This window comes from Leptosomus discolor, chromosome 24 (genome assembly GCF_034619465.1).
Source record: "Leptosomus discolor isolate bLepDis1 chromosome 24, bLepDis1.hap2, whole genome shotgun sequence".
Classification (NCBI taxonomy): Eukaryota; Metazoa; Chordata; class Aves; order Leptosomiformes; family Leptosomidae; genus Leptosomus; species Leptosomus discolor.
This window is the reverse complement of record NC_141414.1, coordinates 6,526,389-6,540,810: the sequence shown is the minus strand read 5'-3', so window position 1 is coordinate 6,540,810 and position 14,422 is coordinate 6,526,389. Positions and strand designations below refer to the sequence as shown.

Below are 14,422 nucleotides of genomic sequence, written 5' to 3'. Positions count from 1 at the left end.
CACTGGAAATGAATGCTTAAGAGGTGCTCAGTAGTAAATTGTATCTGAGGCCTGTGAAGAAGAAAAGCAATCTGATTTAATGTAACACCTCTTGTTTGGAGGAAGAAAAAAAAATACTGTTACTTATGCTTTCTGCCACGTACTTGTATATATCCCACAACCCCCAGAGAAAGAGCATCATTAATCTCTAGGGCTTTGTTCCTCCCATTTTTCAAATCATTCTAGCTGCATTCTCTAGGAGCATCAGAAAGCTACAGGAAAAAGTGTAGGAGTCATGGGCAGCCCTTCCATAGGGGCTGTGGGGCTGTCTGTATCTGGAGAGGCCAACAAAGAAACTTTGCCTCCAGAAATGAAAACGAAATCCATTCCTATAAAAATGTCATGCGGTGTGGAATGAAACCTTTATTCGTGTATCAGAGTTAAGCAGGCACTGCACGTCTTTGACGTGGTCTTCTTGCAGGTTTGACATGTCTCCCTATTGGAAATACCCATCCTGAAGGGTTTGATCCCTCCCAATGGGCATTTAAGAGCTTTATTAAAGTGTGTTCTCTGTATTCATCAATAGAGGGGCTTAGGGTGCGTGGTGAGGCTGGGCAGCTCACGGTTATGAGACAAAGAGGTTCGAAAAGCAAATTATTTTCCTAATGGGAAGAGTGTTTTGACTATCTTTATTTTTCAGTCTCAAAAGACGTTCCGTTAGAGAGTTCTTACCTTCAGCATTCAACTTGTTAGTAATTGTTGTCTAAAACAAGCCTTAGGAGACAGCCCTGGTAGCTGGATGTGTTCATATGCATTACGATCGCAGCTGCTATTGTCATGTTACATTAAGTTGTCCCAAGCAACAGCTTTGGAGAAAAGCCTGAATCCACTTGTATCGTTAAAGGAAAAAACTTTCATCTGCGTGGTGCTTTCACTAAGATGGAAGGAGAATGGCTGTATGCTTAAGTGAAAAATCTTTCTTTTAATACGGCATCTTCTCAGAGGGGTGTCAAATTTTTAACATTTCTACTGGCCAAAATGCAGGAGTTGTAGCCTTACAGATGTTAGCCTGAATGGATTTCTGAATAAGCTACGATGTACGTACACAGAGCTGGCTCTATCACTCACAGCAAAACAAGAGGTTGCCTCGGGCTGCAGAATCCCTTACACTAGTGCCAGATGGTCCAAGTCTTCATTCACGTTAAATACTTGTTTTTCTCTGTGTGAGGATTTTGGACTCCCCCAATTCTTTTGTGACATCCAGGCTACCAGCGCCAGCTGACCTACAAGAGACAAGATGGTTCATACAGTGCTTTTGGCGAGAGGGATTCCTCGGGGAGTATGTGGTGAGTTGCTATTTAAAACAGAGTTGGAAAATCCAGTGTTTGCTAAATGGGAAAAATACACAATTGGCCACGAAAGAAGAGTAATTTTCCAGCTTCCATCATGGTATCACACACAGTGGAGAACAGAAATAATCCTCGGTGACTATAGACTTACTGTTTCAATGCTGCTGAGCGTTCGTACCACACTAGTGAGTGTGATGTTGTTTCAAGACTCGGGGGCAGTTAAAATAGTCACATCAACTACTATGTCCAGACTTTAGGCACAGAAGCTATAGTTAAGGGTCATATTTGGTCTGCTGGAATTGGCCTAGCAATGTTTGGGGCATTTAAGCACCTAATTCCACAAGGGAATGGAGCTTCACCTGAAGCATGTGCAGAGAAACTTGCTGTCTTTAGAAGTGGCAGGGTAGGAAACAAACCCCTGCAAAAAAAACCCCAAAGAAGTCTTTCTCCCAATTGTTTTATATCCCCTCATGGATAAAATGGAATGGTATGGATTTATGCCCTGAGAATTGAAGTGCAGGACTTTTCAGAGTGAAACAATATGAGAGCCAGAAATTATGAAACAGAGAAATCAGCTCGTCTCACAAATGTCACCCTTAGGAAACCACGGCCTTTAAGGGTGTACGTCGCGTCACGTTAGCGTGTTGGTTGACTGTCTCCGATGTAGTAGATTCTTGTCTTCATTCATTTGCTTGTGCTGTCATTTGGCTTCTCCATCTGCTCTGTATTTTGCTTTAAACTGATTTTCTTCATGAACTCATCTGAGGGGAAGTACCACTTCTATGACGCTACTGCCTCACTGTTTCTGAGATAGTAAAACTTTTATCTCAGATCTGGCATCTCCCAGTCCCTCGATGTAAAATATGGTGACGCAGAATTACTTAACACTTGAAAAATCCCCTGCCAGGCAGCATGCTTTCTACCCTCCCATTCCTCAGAGGCTTGTAAAATGGATGATTCAATCTCCCAAAGCTGGCCAGAGTTCGCACTTGTTGCATGTCAGAGGTTTAGAATTCCACAAACACTTCTGTTGCTTTCTTAAGTCTTAATTCTGTATAAAGTCTGACACAGCCTCAGACTTTAGCAATGGGTCTGGATTTCTTTTTTTATTATTATTAATTATTTAAGACAGTAACAAAATTGGTAAATTTACTTTTCTCTTTTCTTTACAAATAATTCCATGTTTATAAGGATATTGATTCTTAATGTAAAAGCTTTAATAATTTGGGTAGCAGATGAGCCCCTATAAAAGTGAACTGAATTTCTGAGTGTCATAACTAAGACAAATACATCTTTCAGTTATCCTTTTCAATTTAATTTGTTGACCTTTAATCCTGCTCCTATCCAGAAGTTTGGACACTGTTCATGTGCTTTTATGTACCATTATTTTTTTTAACAATATTTTAATGTTTCCCCAACAGGATTTTTTAAAATTTGTGCTTTCTAAGAATGTTATTTTTCCCCTTACTGATACATTATTCTGAATTTGTTTTCTCAGTAAAGATGATAAATTCGTATTTACAGGCTAACAGCTTTTGTCCTCAAGTCCTTTGCACAATCTCGTGGGTTTATTTTCATTGACCCGAAAGAACTAACAGCTGCTAAAGACTGGATCATCCAGCACCAGAAAGAAGATGGTTCTTTTCCTGCTATGGGCAGGATACTAAATAAGGACATTCAGGTAAAAACTGTACAGACTCAGTGTCGTGCAATAGGTGCATTTTTAAAGCGGTTATCAAAGCACGACATGATGCGGTTTCCTTATGCCTGATATGAATATTGCACTTGAAAGCCTAGAATGCAATAGGAGGAACCAGGAGAATTTCCATGAGAAAAATTCTGTCAGAACATATCTGTGTGCTGTCCCGTGAGAGTGGAAAGCAAGATGTCAGGTCTTGCAAAACACTCCAGAGTCGTGTCTCGGGTATGAAGTCACGTGCATCAGGCTATTGCGAGGGAACGAAGCGACTGTGTCGGGTTGGGTTCTGAAATTTCATATCCTTATGTGCAAAGGAAAAGTAGTTCTGTGATGCCACCGCTTCTTTTGTAACATATTCTTTGTCTTGTGTCAAGAGTCTTTTTGTCCTGCATCCTTTTCTTTGGTTTTCATCCAATGGTTTGTGTTTGTTGCTCTCCAGGGTGGAATCCATGGTAAGATCTCCCTGACAGCTTATGTGGTTGCATCTCTGCTGGAAACAGGTGTAACTTCTGAGGTAACAAAACCTTAGTGAAAATAGCTCTCGTGTTCTAAACGTTCTACAAATTCTCTCTATTTCTTTTTAAACTTTATTTTACTGCTATTCACTTTCAAAGGTTCCGCGCTCTCTCGAATGATAGTATCCAGGTAACAGAGGCTGTTGGAAAGCCTTGAGGTTATTCTAAAGTTAAGGAATCTGTTCTGAAGTTATTCAGGGTGATCTCCCATCCTTCAACCATCAGCTCAAAGATTATTCTACCAGAGCAAAACCCTTCCCTGCAACCCTTCCCTCAACCTCTCCTGGAAATGGATGCAGACAATGTTTTCTGCCTTGTAATTTGAAGGTGTGATTGCAGCCTGTACAGATACTGGTAGCTTGCCTATTTATACTCAAAACCCCCTTTATCTAGCTATCTTAGTGCTAGCAGCAGTTTAACTAGGGCCACATAGGCTGCGGGGATCCAGAGAGCTTTTGCGGTCTGCCTTTGCTACAGTGGCCAAAATGCTACTGCTATTAGATTACAGTATCTTTGGAGAGCTGCACTCCTGTAATGGGCTGGATGGAGAGCTCTGGAGAAAAATGTTTCTGTTCTTTGTAATGAGACACAACAGGAACACTACAGAGAAAAAGAATAGCTACGTAGGAACGTGCAATCACACTGCATACTTTTTGAAGCAGGAAAAAAAAAAATCACTTCCAGTACAACTGGCGATTTGGAGATTGCTTCTTAAAACTCACAGTAAACACAGTGCTGCTCTCCTGTTGAATTTTTGTCTGTGTGCAGTTTCACTAGAATGGGATGCTCGGATAACATCGTAGTTAAACGCTCCCACTGACTGTGACTGGGAAAATGTCCTCTCGCAGATACGCCGAGCAAGTCGGGAATACAGTTCTTCCCTTGCTCTTCAACAGCAAAGGGAGCGAGTGGTGGTGGGCGAGTAGGTGTGTACAGGTAGAACTGGAAGGTTAAAACAGGAGGTGTAGTGGATGTTGTAGCATGTCTGGGTGATCTGTACTCGGACAAAAGGTTTGCCCGTTCAGGCAAAACCCAGTGAGTTTATGGAGACTTTGAAACAGCCAGTGCAAACCGCAGCATCTATTCAGAAACTGTGATAATCTCAGCACTTCTGATGGCATCCCTGCAGAGCTTGAAGAGTGAGACCATGCTGCCACTGCAAGCAGATCGCCCCTCACCCCCGTTCTTGTTGAAGACCTTCAGCCCTATTCAAAAAAATAAATTAGAAAATCCTCCCATGCTCTCACAGAGTAACTTTCTGCCTCCTTGTCAGCAGTGTCCCCCCTCTGAGAAGTGATGTGATGCTCTCTCTGGGCTGCTGTGTGTCAAGACAGCCCTGGTGTTTTTATTTGCTGGAAGGGCAGTTTATGTGCATCTAATGGTTTTCCTAGAGGAGATTTGCAAGTGTTACTAATGATCTTAGCTAGGAAATGAGGAAGGGGAAGGTTAGTGCCACAGGGAAATCAAAGGAAACCAAATTACATCAAGTCCAATTAAATTGTTTCTATAAATTATCAGAGCAACGTTCCTACATGGTGAGGTCATTGAGGGAGTTAATAAAACATGTTTGTTGGCTGCAGGGACCCCTGGGAACCTTGGCCTTTATTATCCTCTGGCGTCTGCTAGACGCTCCAGAGTGTCAGGAACACAATCAAACATACAGTAGAGAGCTCGCTTCTGCTCTGTTCATCTGCTGCCTTGCAGGGGCATGAAATTTCTTCAGCTTAAGGGGGGAATAAATGTGTCTCTGTTAGTCTAGATCATTCTTACTATGCTATTTGGTCCTTTTTTTGAATTTGTGTTGCATGGCTTTTCTTAGGGAAAGGAAAGTGTTAGTGTCATTCTGCAGAGATCAAAATGCAACTTTCCTAGGTTTTGGGGGTTTTGGGTGGGGGTTTTTTGTTGGTTTTGGGTGGTTTTTTTAATGGACACAAAGTAATGAGAAATGAAGTGATTCTAACTTCTGAGATGTAGAGGCTGGTAATATGTCTGGGCTCTTCCCCTAAATATAGGAAGAAAGAACAGCTGTTGACAAAGCAAAACACTTCTTAGAGTCCAACTTGTATTCAGCAGAAGACCCTTACACTACTGCCTTGACTGCATATGCCCTGACACTGCTACACAGTCCCTCTGCTGCTGTGACGCTGCGGAAAATGAACAGCATGGCTATTACACAAGGTACTGTGCTCCAATTTGGCAAGCCCCCGAACTGGCAATCCGCTTATAGGAACAAGCAAATAGCCCTTGCGATTTGAATTATGTATTTGAGTTACTGGAGAGGATAGAACCTGTGGGATGAGGTCTTCCTCACGGCACAATTTGACTTTGTAAGGCAAAAGTTTTCCTGAGTCTCTGTAGAGAGGGCTGAGCACCTCAGTTCCACGCCTGCAGCTGGTGCTGAAGGCAGGCAAGCGTACCAGAGGCTCTGCAGTGCCTTTCCTGTCCGTATGACAGAGCTTGCCTTGTAACATATCACGTGCCCTGATGGTGTATTTTAATCAAGATCCAAGAATTACCTAATTTGTCACATTCAGCCATCTTTGTAATTGCGGAGGGAGCCTCTTGCCTAGGGGATGTTTGTCTAAAAGTGCAGTTCAGGGCACGAATCTGTTCTTTGAGTCAATGCAAAAGTCAAATTTGATTCTTCCCATGTACAGAGGCTTAGCTGCAGACCTGTTGTAATAACATACATATTCCACTGTCCTGTTTTTCTAGATGGCTTTACACACTGGAGCTTAACGGGAACTCTTGTTACTGATGAAGATACCTTCATGGGATTTAATGATGGTCTCTCTCAATCAGGTACTTGTACTGCAAAGACAGAGATGAGGGAATAGGCTGCAACAGCAGGCTGCTGACTGCATGTATTCTAGTGAATTTTGATATAATACAAGGTATTCTGAAAATGGCAGCCAGTCAGGGCAGGGTCCAGGTGAAATGAGAGCTCACAAAAGGCAGGTAACCTTATGCTGAAAGAGCTTGTTAAGAGCAAAATAGAGACAGAGCTAGATGTGGTCAAGAGAGGACTGTCTTTTTGGCCTCAGCGATCTCACTATTTTTCACTCCAGTTTTATAAAGATAGGGAGATTCAGAAGTGAGAGCCGTATGGAGTTCCATCGGGGGGGAATCATTTGAAATGGAAATCTGAGAGAAGTCAAAAGCATTTAATTTTAGAGCTGTTTAGCATTCTGTCTTCAAGTGGACCTAGGGATGATACATCCAGCTTTTACTGGCAGTCACTGGCATTTCAGCTGATTTCCTAGACTTTGCCCATCAAAGCCACAACCACAGTGAACGATGCTCTAATTTTCAAGTCACTTAAGGGCATTGACTCTTCTAATATGATGTAGGTGCACCGATGTTCAGGAGGGATCTAACTGGATATTGTATGAAAATCTGTGAGAGAGGAATACAGCATGGGCAGTAGCAAAGTAGAACTGGAGTGGGAGAGAAATTCCCTGTGGGACACAATCAAGTAGAAAGAAGGTTGTCTCTTGTTTGAAGGGAAGGAGAGATATCTTTGGAAGCTGATGTATTTTAGGTGCAGACATCTTTTAACTTCATTTTTTTCTTCCTGTGTTTGCTTCTACAGACTGTTAACTTTTATTTTTCAGTTAATGAGTATTCAGAGAACTGTCTCTAGACCTGCCCAGATTCTCACTTCTAGATGATGTTTTGATTTTTTCTTTTTTTTTTCCTCCTCCTCTCTTTCAGTTGTTTCTGCAGAAGTGGAAATGACATCTTATGCCCTTTTGACGTACACACTCCTAGGAGATGTGGCCTCTGCCCTCCCAGTAGTAAAATGGCTTTCACAGCAAAGGAACGCACTTGGAGGATTCTCGTCTACTCAGGTGGGCTGCCTCCAAAAGAGGTAGCTTTGTGTCCATATAAGTTGTAGAAATCAATTGATTCAGGAATCGTCAATGCAGAGTTGACTTTAGAGTCTAGACAGAAACTGTCTGTGTCCTGGTAAGAAGAAAAACTTTCCAGTGCTCTTTACTGGTTCCTTCTTGGTCTGATAATTTGAAAGGAACCTAGACTTTGTCCTTACAGGTGCCTTTGACAGCAAAAGTGAACAAAACCTGGTATTTCTTTTCCTATCTGAATTAATAAGGAAAATTCTGCTACCAGAAGCTGATGAGTGTACAGCACAGTGCTTGTTTGTATGTTTGCTATGCTCCTGTGTTCTTCACTGTTCTGATCTCTGCCTCTTCTGATCCCTAGGACACGTGTGTAGCCCTGCAGGCACTGGCTGAATATGCTATCCTTTCTTATGTTGGAGGAGTCAACCTTACCATTTCCTTGGCCTCTACTAATCTAGACTACCAGGAGACATTTGAACTTAACAAGATGAATAAAAAAGTCCTCCAGACTGCAGTGGTAGGTGGTTGGTTTTTTATGTAACCAAATTTTTCAAGTGATCCATGTGAGCTGGGTTACCTGGGTCTGGTAATGGTAAAAGCACGAGTTAAACACTGAGATCTTCGAACTTTCTGGGATTTTACAGGTGGGTTCTGATGTGAAGGGGGCAACACTCAAAGTAAAAGGCATTTTTCACTATAGCTAATGCCTGATGCTTATTTTGTGCTGCTGCTTGTTTCTACCGTTGTTAAATGAAGGTGACTGAAAAGAGTAAGCCATGCTCGTTTTACTTCTACAGTCTCCTCTAGAACTGGAAAGATATTTTGTAAAGAATAAAGCTAAAACTGATATTCGTTTCTATTGAGTGCCATGTCTTGTCTGTGTCTTAACTGTGGATTCTCCCCAGATCCCCAGTATTCCAACGGGGCTGTTTGTGAGTGCCAAAGGTGAAGGCTGCTGTCTGATGCAGGTAAAGTTGCCGTGGGGCTGGAGAAAGTATGTGAGCAAATGATCTCTAAACTCACAGTCTTACTCGCTCCTTTTTTAATCCCAGTTTGCTGTGAGGAAGGAGTTACACTTAATTTCTCTCAAAGGAGTTCTATAACGTGGTGTTGCTTTGATTCGTAGAAGTAAATGTGATTGTACCAGGGTGAATCTGCTCTGGTGCAACTTCACCTGTATATAACTGTGTTGTAAAGTCTCTATTGCCTCTGTGCCCACCATTACCTCTCTGAAGAGATCTGGTGTTTATGCTGGTCTTTAGGGAACGTTTGCAGATGCTATGAAACAGTGAAGTCTAATAAACTGCCCTGATTTGTTTTGGTTTTCCCCCCTTTCTGCTGCAGATTGATGTCACTTACAATGTACCTGATCCTGTTGCCAAACCAGCTTTCCAGCTCCTGGTTAACCTGAAGGAACCAAAGTCAGAGCAGCATCTGCAAGCTCCAAATCTCCTGCGGTCTGTCTCTCCAGATGAGAATCGCTCTGAAGCCTTGCACAGAGAGAGGGCACTGGTGGATGATGATGACCCAGCTTCAGATCAGGACCATCGGGAATACAAAGTCATACTGGAGACGTGCACTAGGTAGGAAATGCCAGTCTGCACCGTGTCTTGCCTGTTTCTCACAGACCAGCTAGCTTGCTGATCACATCTATACCGATACAGTCATCAATATAGGAAAAATACCAAATTCTTTCTTGCTGCGCTGTCCATGTCTCCAACAGCGTAAGATGGAACACCTCACATGCAGAATGCAGAATTTCAACCATAATTGTGGGTTGTAGGACAGAGTTACTGCATGGACATTCATGAGCACTGTCTGCTGGTGCTAATAATTTTAGTGCCAAGTGTATGTCAAAGGTAGAGAAACAGAAACAAAATTTACAGAGGGCAACACCTTGGGTTTTTATCATTAAGTTTCATTATTGCCTCTCCAAACCCTGAAGAACACAAATTGAATGTCATTTGCCTATATCAGGAGGAAAAGAGAAGTTCTGGATTATTTTCTAGGTCTTCAGTAACAGGCTTTCCTTAAAAGCCTAAAAGAGCTGGGCAGTTTCGGCTGGTTAACTATATCTTAAATGTCTTGATAGTTTTTTTAAATATTATTGACTTGACTTTAATGTTTTGAGTTTCTTTTTCTTCAGTTTTGGATACCAAAAACCTGACAGAAGATGCTTGTTGCCATGGTATGAATTTAGAATGTATGGTAAAAGCACAATATATGCAGATGTTTAAGATCATTGCTTATCTCCTTGTTCCATGTAAAGAAATTTAAAACAGCATGATATTAAAACTCCAAAAGTTTTTTTCCCTAGCTCTCAAAGCACTTTGCAAAGGCATTAGCAGTTCTGTCTTATTTTGTAGATTGGGAAACTCAAGATATTAAGAGAAAACAGCCTGTAGAGAAACAGCAGCAAGAATAGTTTCTGACCTGTATTCAATCCACTTACACGTTTTGTTGAAACACGTTAGCACTGATGCAGTCATCAAGACTGGCTGATCTCTTTACAAAATGTTTTGATTTTTGAGGAGGTTGTTGGAAAGTTGGCCCAAAAGAGGGAAAGCTGCAATCAAGGCAAATAAGGAGGGCTTACAGCATCCTACTGTGTAACAGAAGAAACCCTTCCCAAGAAATTAATAACTAATCTGCCTATTTGTGACCAGGAGCAGGGCAGGTGGTGGGGCTACAGCTTCACTGAACTCAAACAGCAGAAGTCAAGTGTACAGCTCCAGTGTAATTCGTAGAAATGGAAAACTTTCTCTCCCCGATCAGTTTCCGTCTCCTTCCCTCCTGCAGGGGCAATGCCATACAGTGACTACAGCCCTGAAAACAGTTGCAGTGACTCCAGCAAAGATGAGATCTTGTTATTTCTGTCAACATACTTGTCCCTTGCACACATAGCCATGTTGCTGGCACATGCATCGCCTTTGATTGCCACAAGCCTCCAAAATCCTGGGCCGGGCATTTTTCCGCCTAGTTGAATTCTTCCTCCCTCCACTAACAACAGCCAGTGATGAGCAACTCAAAACTCATCATCCAAAAGTTTGCTGGGGTCGGTCTGGCTGTATATATCACAGTATCCCTTTCTCAACCTCTTCTCCCTCTGCCCAAGCACTGCGGATGTACTGGGGAGGTCGGCTTGTGAAGTCTTGTCAGTCCCTGGAAGATGCCTGTAACTGAGGCTGCCCGGCATCAACACAACCTTTCTGTTGTTACTGCTGAAACTTCTGCCCTGGGAATTACTGGAGCAAAGACAGAAATTTGAGAGGAAGCCCAGTCCAAGGAGATTGATTGCTTGGAAAGAAAACAAAAGCAAATGAAATCTTCCCTTTCCTCCCCTTCTTCCTGTAATGATGCTGTTAACTCCTTCATCATCTTATTTAGCCAATGTGAATAAACGAGTGCATCTAAGGATGACAACTGAAATATTTTGAGCTGGGGGTGTTCTTCAGAATGTAATTCTTTAAAGTGTTGTCATGCTCAGTGAAGTCCTTGGGGCACTTTTGAGGATTTGGGGAGAAAACAGTATGGGAAATGGAGGGCTGTGATATGTAACAGAGAATGGGAAAAATGCAGGTAAAAGGGTACTACAGGATTTTTTAGGGAGTGAGGGGCACAGAGTTAAGATTGGGATTAACGAGGCTTAATGTCTCTGGGAGACTGTCAGCCCTGAACTGCCTTACACAGAGCCAACTGGAGCTGCCTGCAGACCTTTTCACGCTGCTGTGGGCGTTTGAGCTTGGCATTACATCCAGGTTGGCTCTGCAGTGCTTCAGCAAGCTCGTGCACCCACCCTAGCTGTGGAGGTCTCCTGATAGAGGCTTCCAAGTAGCCCTGCAGGAGCCGGTTTAGATCTGGCCAGTTTGGTCCTGGAAGCCGTGTACTGTGCTTTCTCAGTGCTGGGCATGAGCTAATAAGCCCTCCTGGGTCCAAGCTCGTTGTCTTTGTGGTGCAACTAAACAGCAAACAGGTAAGCTGCCAAGGAGGGATAGTTTAGAGCTGACTGTGTGTGAGTGGAGAGAAAAGAAGCTTTGTTCTGGAATTAGCAGGAGCTGCTTTGTTACGATGTCGGCTCTTCTGCCATGCTGGAAGAAATTGAAATCTTTTGTAATGGCCCAAATAAATTTTCTCTCCACCCCTTCCTATTTTGGGGTTTTTATGCACATTTCAGGAGTAACAACTCTGAATTTCACTGGGTTTTTTGGGTTTTCGTTGATATTATAGAGGATGATACAGGCAGTGAATTCTTTAACACTAGTAACTAGAGAGTGAGTTTACTGACCCATTAGCAAAGATGTTTTCTCAGTGTCAATTGGATGCTGGAGGGAAATGGCCATTTACAAAACCCCAGGGTTGAATGACTCTGGTATTGGGAAGTAACATTCCTCTTACACCACAATCCATTTACAGCCCTCCACTTAGGAAAGAAGAGAAGTTTCTTCTACTCCAAGGGGTTGTTTCCTTTTACCAAGTGCATTTTCTCAGTGATTAATTGAAAAATAAGGCAAGCAGCCCCACAGGAGGCTATGTCCTTCCTTCTGCTTTTCTGCCTCCATTTGCCTGGACACCTCCTACGTCTCTGTGAGTTGTGCTTAATTTTTGTTGAATAAAAGCAGAAAAGAGGACTTTGTAAAACCAAGCAGACTGTGGCTTTCAACAAGTCCTTCAAAGAAGAGTAGATCCTTTTAATTTTTTTTTTTCCTCTGAAGTTTCAGTTGTTCTCTGTACAGAGTTGTCCATGTACCATTTGTTATCTTGGATCCTGAGGTTTTTTTCGTTCTTTCTCTCTTTTTGTTCTCATGGGAAGATGGCTGCACTCTGGATCTTCTAACATGGCTGTCTTGGAAGTGCCATTGTTCTCAGGGTTTCGTGCGGATATTGAGAGCCTAGAGCAGGTAAGGTGGTGTGATGAGTGCAAGGCATGATCTTGGGCCAGGACCTGGCGCTCTAGTGGGCAGGGATTCCCTCTGGGAGGCAATGGGAAGCAAATGCCATTGAATGTTAGAGCACTGTCTGAAAAGATGCAATTAAAACTGGGGGGGTGGGGGGGTTGCAGGGCAGGAGATTTCACTTGTCAAAAAATATTTCTCTGAAAGGAGTAAACGGATGTTCTGAGCAAGATTCACAAATTTACTGAACGTGGCCAAATGAAGGTTTATTACTGAGCACAGTAATTAAATGAGACCCATTTGGAAATGCTGAAGTGAAAATGTGCTCGAACAGGAGCTGTTTATGGCTGCTTAGTGGGCTGTGTTATCTCCAACATCTGGATTCCATTTCTTTGGAGGCTCTGAGTCTTGGAATTTTTTCCCCTTTTTTCTTCTTTTTTTTTTTTTTCTCTTCTGGGAGAACATCATGTTTATTGCAAGTCAGACTGAGGTGGACAGAATGTGCCTCTTACCCAGCCAGCCCTCTAGGGGAGATGAACTGTAATCTTTAGCTTTGCTTTATATTTTGTGGAAGCGTTACAGCGTATTCACTGGTGGGTTTTATGCTGCAAACAGTTTTTAAGGACTCTTGAACTAAAAAGGTGTAAAATCTTTGCATCCTTGAGAACTGGTAAAGAGCTAAAAAGTATTTTGCTTCCAAAGGATCTCTTGTCTTGATGACTTTATCTTCATTCTATTGGGAGGAGAAGGGATTTGAGGAAAGAATTTTAAGGTAGAATAGTAGTGAGGACCAGGCAGCTTAATTTGGCATCCTTATTCAAGGAAAAGTGCACATTGCTTTGTCTTCTCTAGGATTTCACTTCATTTGGCAAATCTAGAATATAAACACCATTGCATCTTCTTGGAGAAAATGAGACCAATATTTTCCTCTTCGGGGGCTTACAACATCGAAAGCTGCTGTCAGATAGTCTCCTGGGCTGTCACTGAAGCCAGAGAAACTTGTGTATTAGTCCATGAGAAAAGAATTGCATCCTTTCAGTATTAGGGAGCTGTGCTGGAATACTTTTGCACAGAGATGTGGTATCAGATATGAAATTATCGCTAGAAAGAGAAATGCCAAAGTTATTTTATATCTGTTCCCTAGCTGCATGTTGAGAATTCTGTTTTCAAATGCATGTGTGTAAAATGCATCCGTTTTTATTTGCCTGTTGACCTTTGAGTCTGATATTCTCTCTCACATGCAACAAAAGGTGAATATGGCTATTCAGATGAGGCAGGACCACAGGTAGGAGGTCTCCAGTATCTCTGTGGTAAGAGAAAGGAAGAAAATTAGGTGAGGGGGTCTGTAGTGGGTTTGGCTACTGTTTTATCTCCTCCTGCTGAAGGTGCTAGAGTGACAGTCGTTGGTACTGCTTTCAAATAAGTTCTCTTTCATCGCAGTTTATGTAAATGACAGGAAAAATATGGATGGAAACCTGGCTTAGGACCAGAGAACTCAAAATGGGACAGGAGGAGAACAACAGGATGTCTTTATGGCGTTAAACCCATGGAATGTTTTATCAGCAGAGGGAAAGAGTTGAAACAAAGAGTGCAAAGGGGGTTTCATTGCAGAAGAACAGAAAAATTATTAGGTTAAGTAACAAATCCCTGCACTCCTTATTTTTCCTGAAACAGGCTACAAGAAGTTACAGAAACAAGAGCTCCCATTGTCCAGGCTGTACTGAGTGAATATCTCTTTTGCTGGATTCAGCAGGGGACAGAGTTAAGAATTTCTAGGCTGAGAGTCCTGGGAAGGTCCCATATGCTTGTGTCACAAGGGACCAGAGAGATTCTGTCACTTCAGTCCCTGACCGCTTTTTCCTCTTCGCCGAGGCAGCTGTGCTCTGGTGTGAGGCTTGTTTACACGGCTGGGCCAGGCAGGTGTCCCGGAGAAAGGCTTGTAAACCCAACATGCTTGTTTTGTGTTTAGTCACTACGAAAAGGCTGCTACATGCAGCAATCTGCTCCTGTGCTGTGTCTGACTGTTTACACTATCCTGTGTTCAGGGCATGTTTATGTTCTAAATAGCGGAAACACGGAAGATAATTGTGAATATATGATTAACGTTAGGATATACTTTCTGCAA

The 14,422-nt window shown here is 42.5% G+C and overlaps 1 protein-coding gene across 1 annotated transcript in view; it reads left to right on the top strand.

The window, feature by feature from the left end:
• CPAMD8 (C3 and PZP like alpha-2-macroglobulin domain containing 8) overlaps positions 1-14,422 on the top strand; it is a 51,444-nt gene that overhangs the window by 26,439 nt on the left and 10,583 nt on the right. Inside the window, 10 exon segments of the mRNA XM_086477758.1 lie at positions 1,244-1,325; positions 2,853-3,009; positions 3,467-3,541; positions 5,555-5,720; positions 6,258-6,344; positions 7,257-7,393; positions 7,767-7,922; positions 8,311-8,373; positions 8,750-8,988; positions 12,216-12,303. Of these exon segments, the coding sequence (XP_086333884.1) occupies positions 1,244-1,325; positions 2,853-3,009; positions 3,467-3,541; positions 5,555-5,720; positions 6,258-6,344; positions 7,257-7,393; positions 7,767-7,922; positions 8,311-8,373; positions 8,750-8,988; positions 12,216-12,303 (1,250 nt within the window).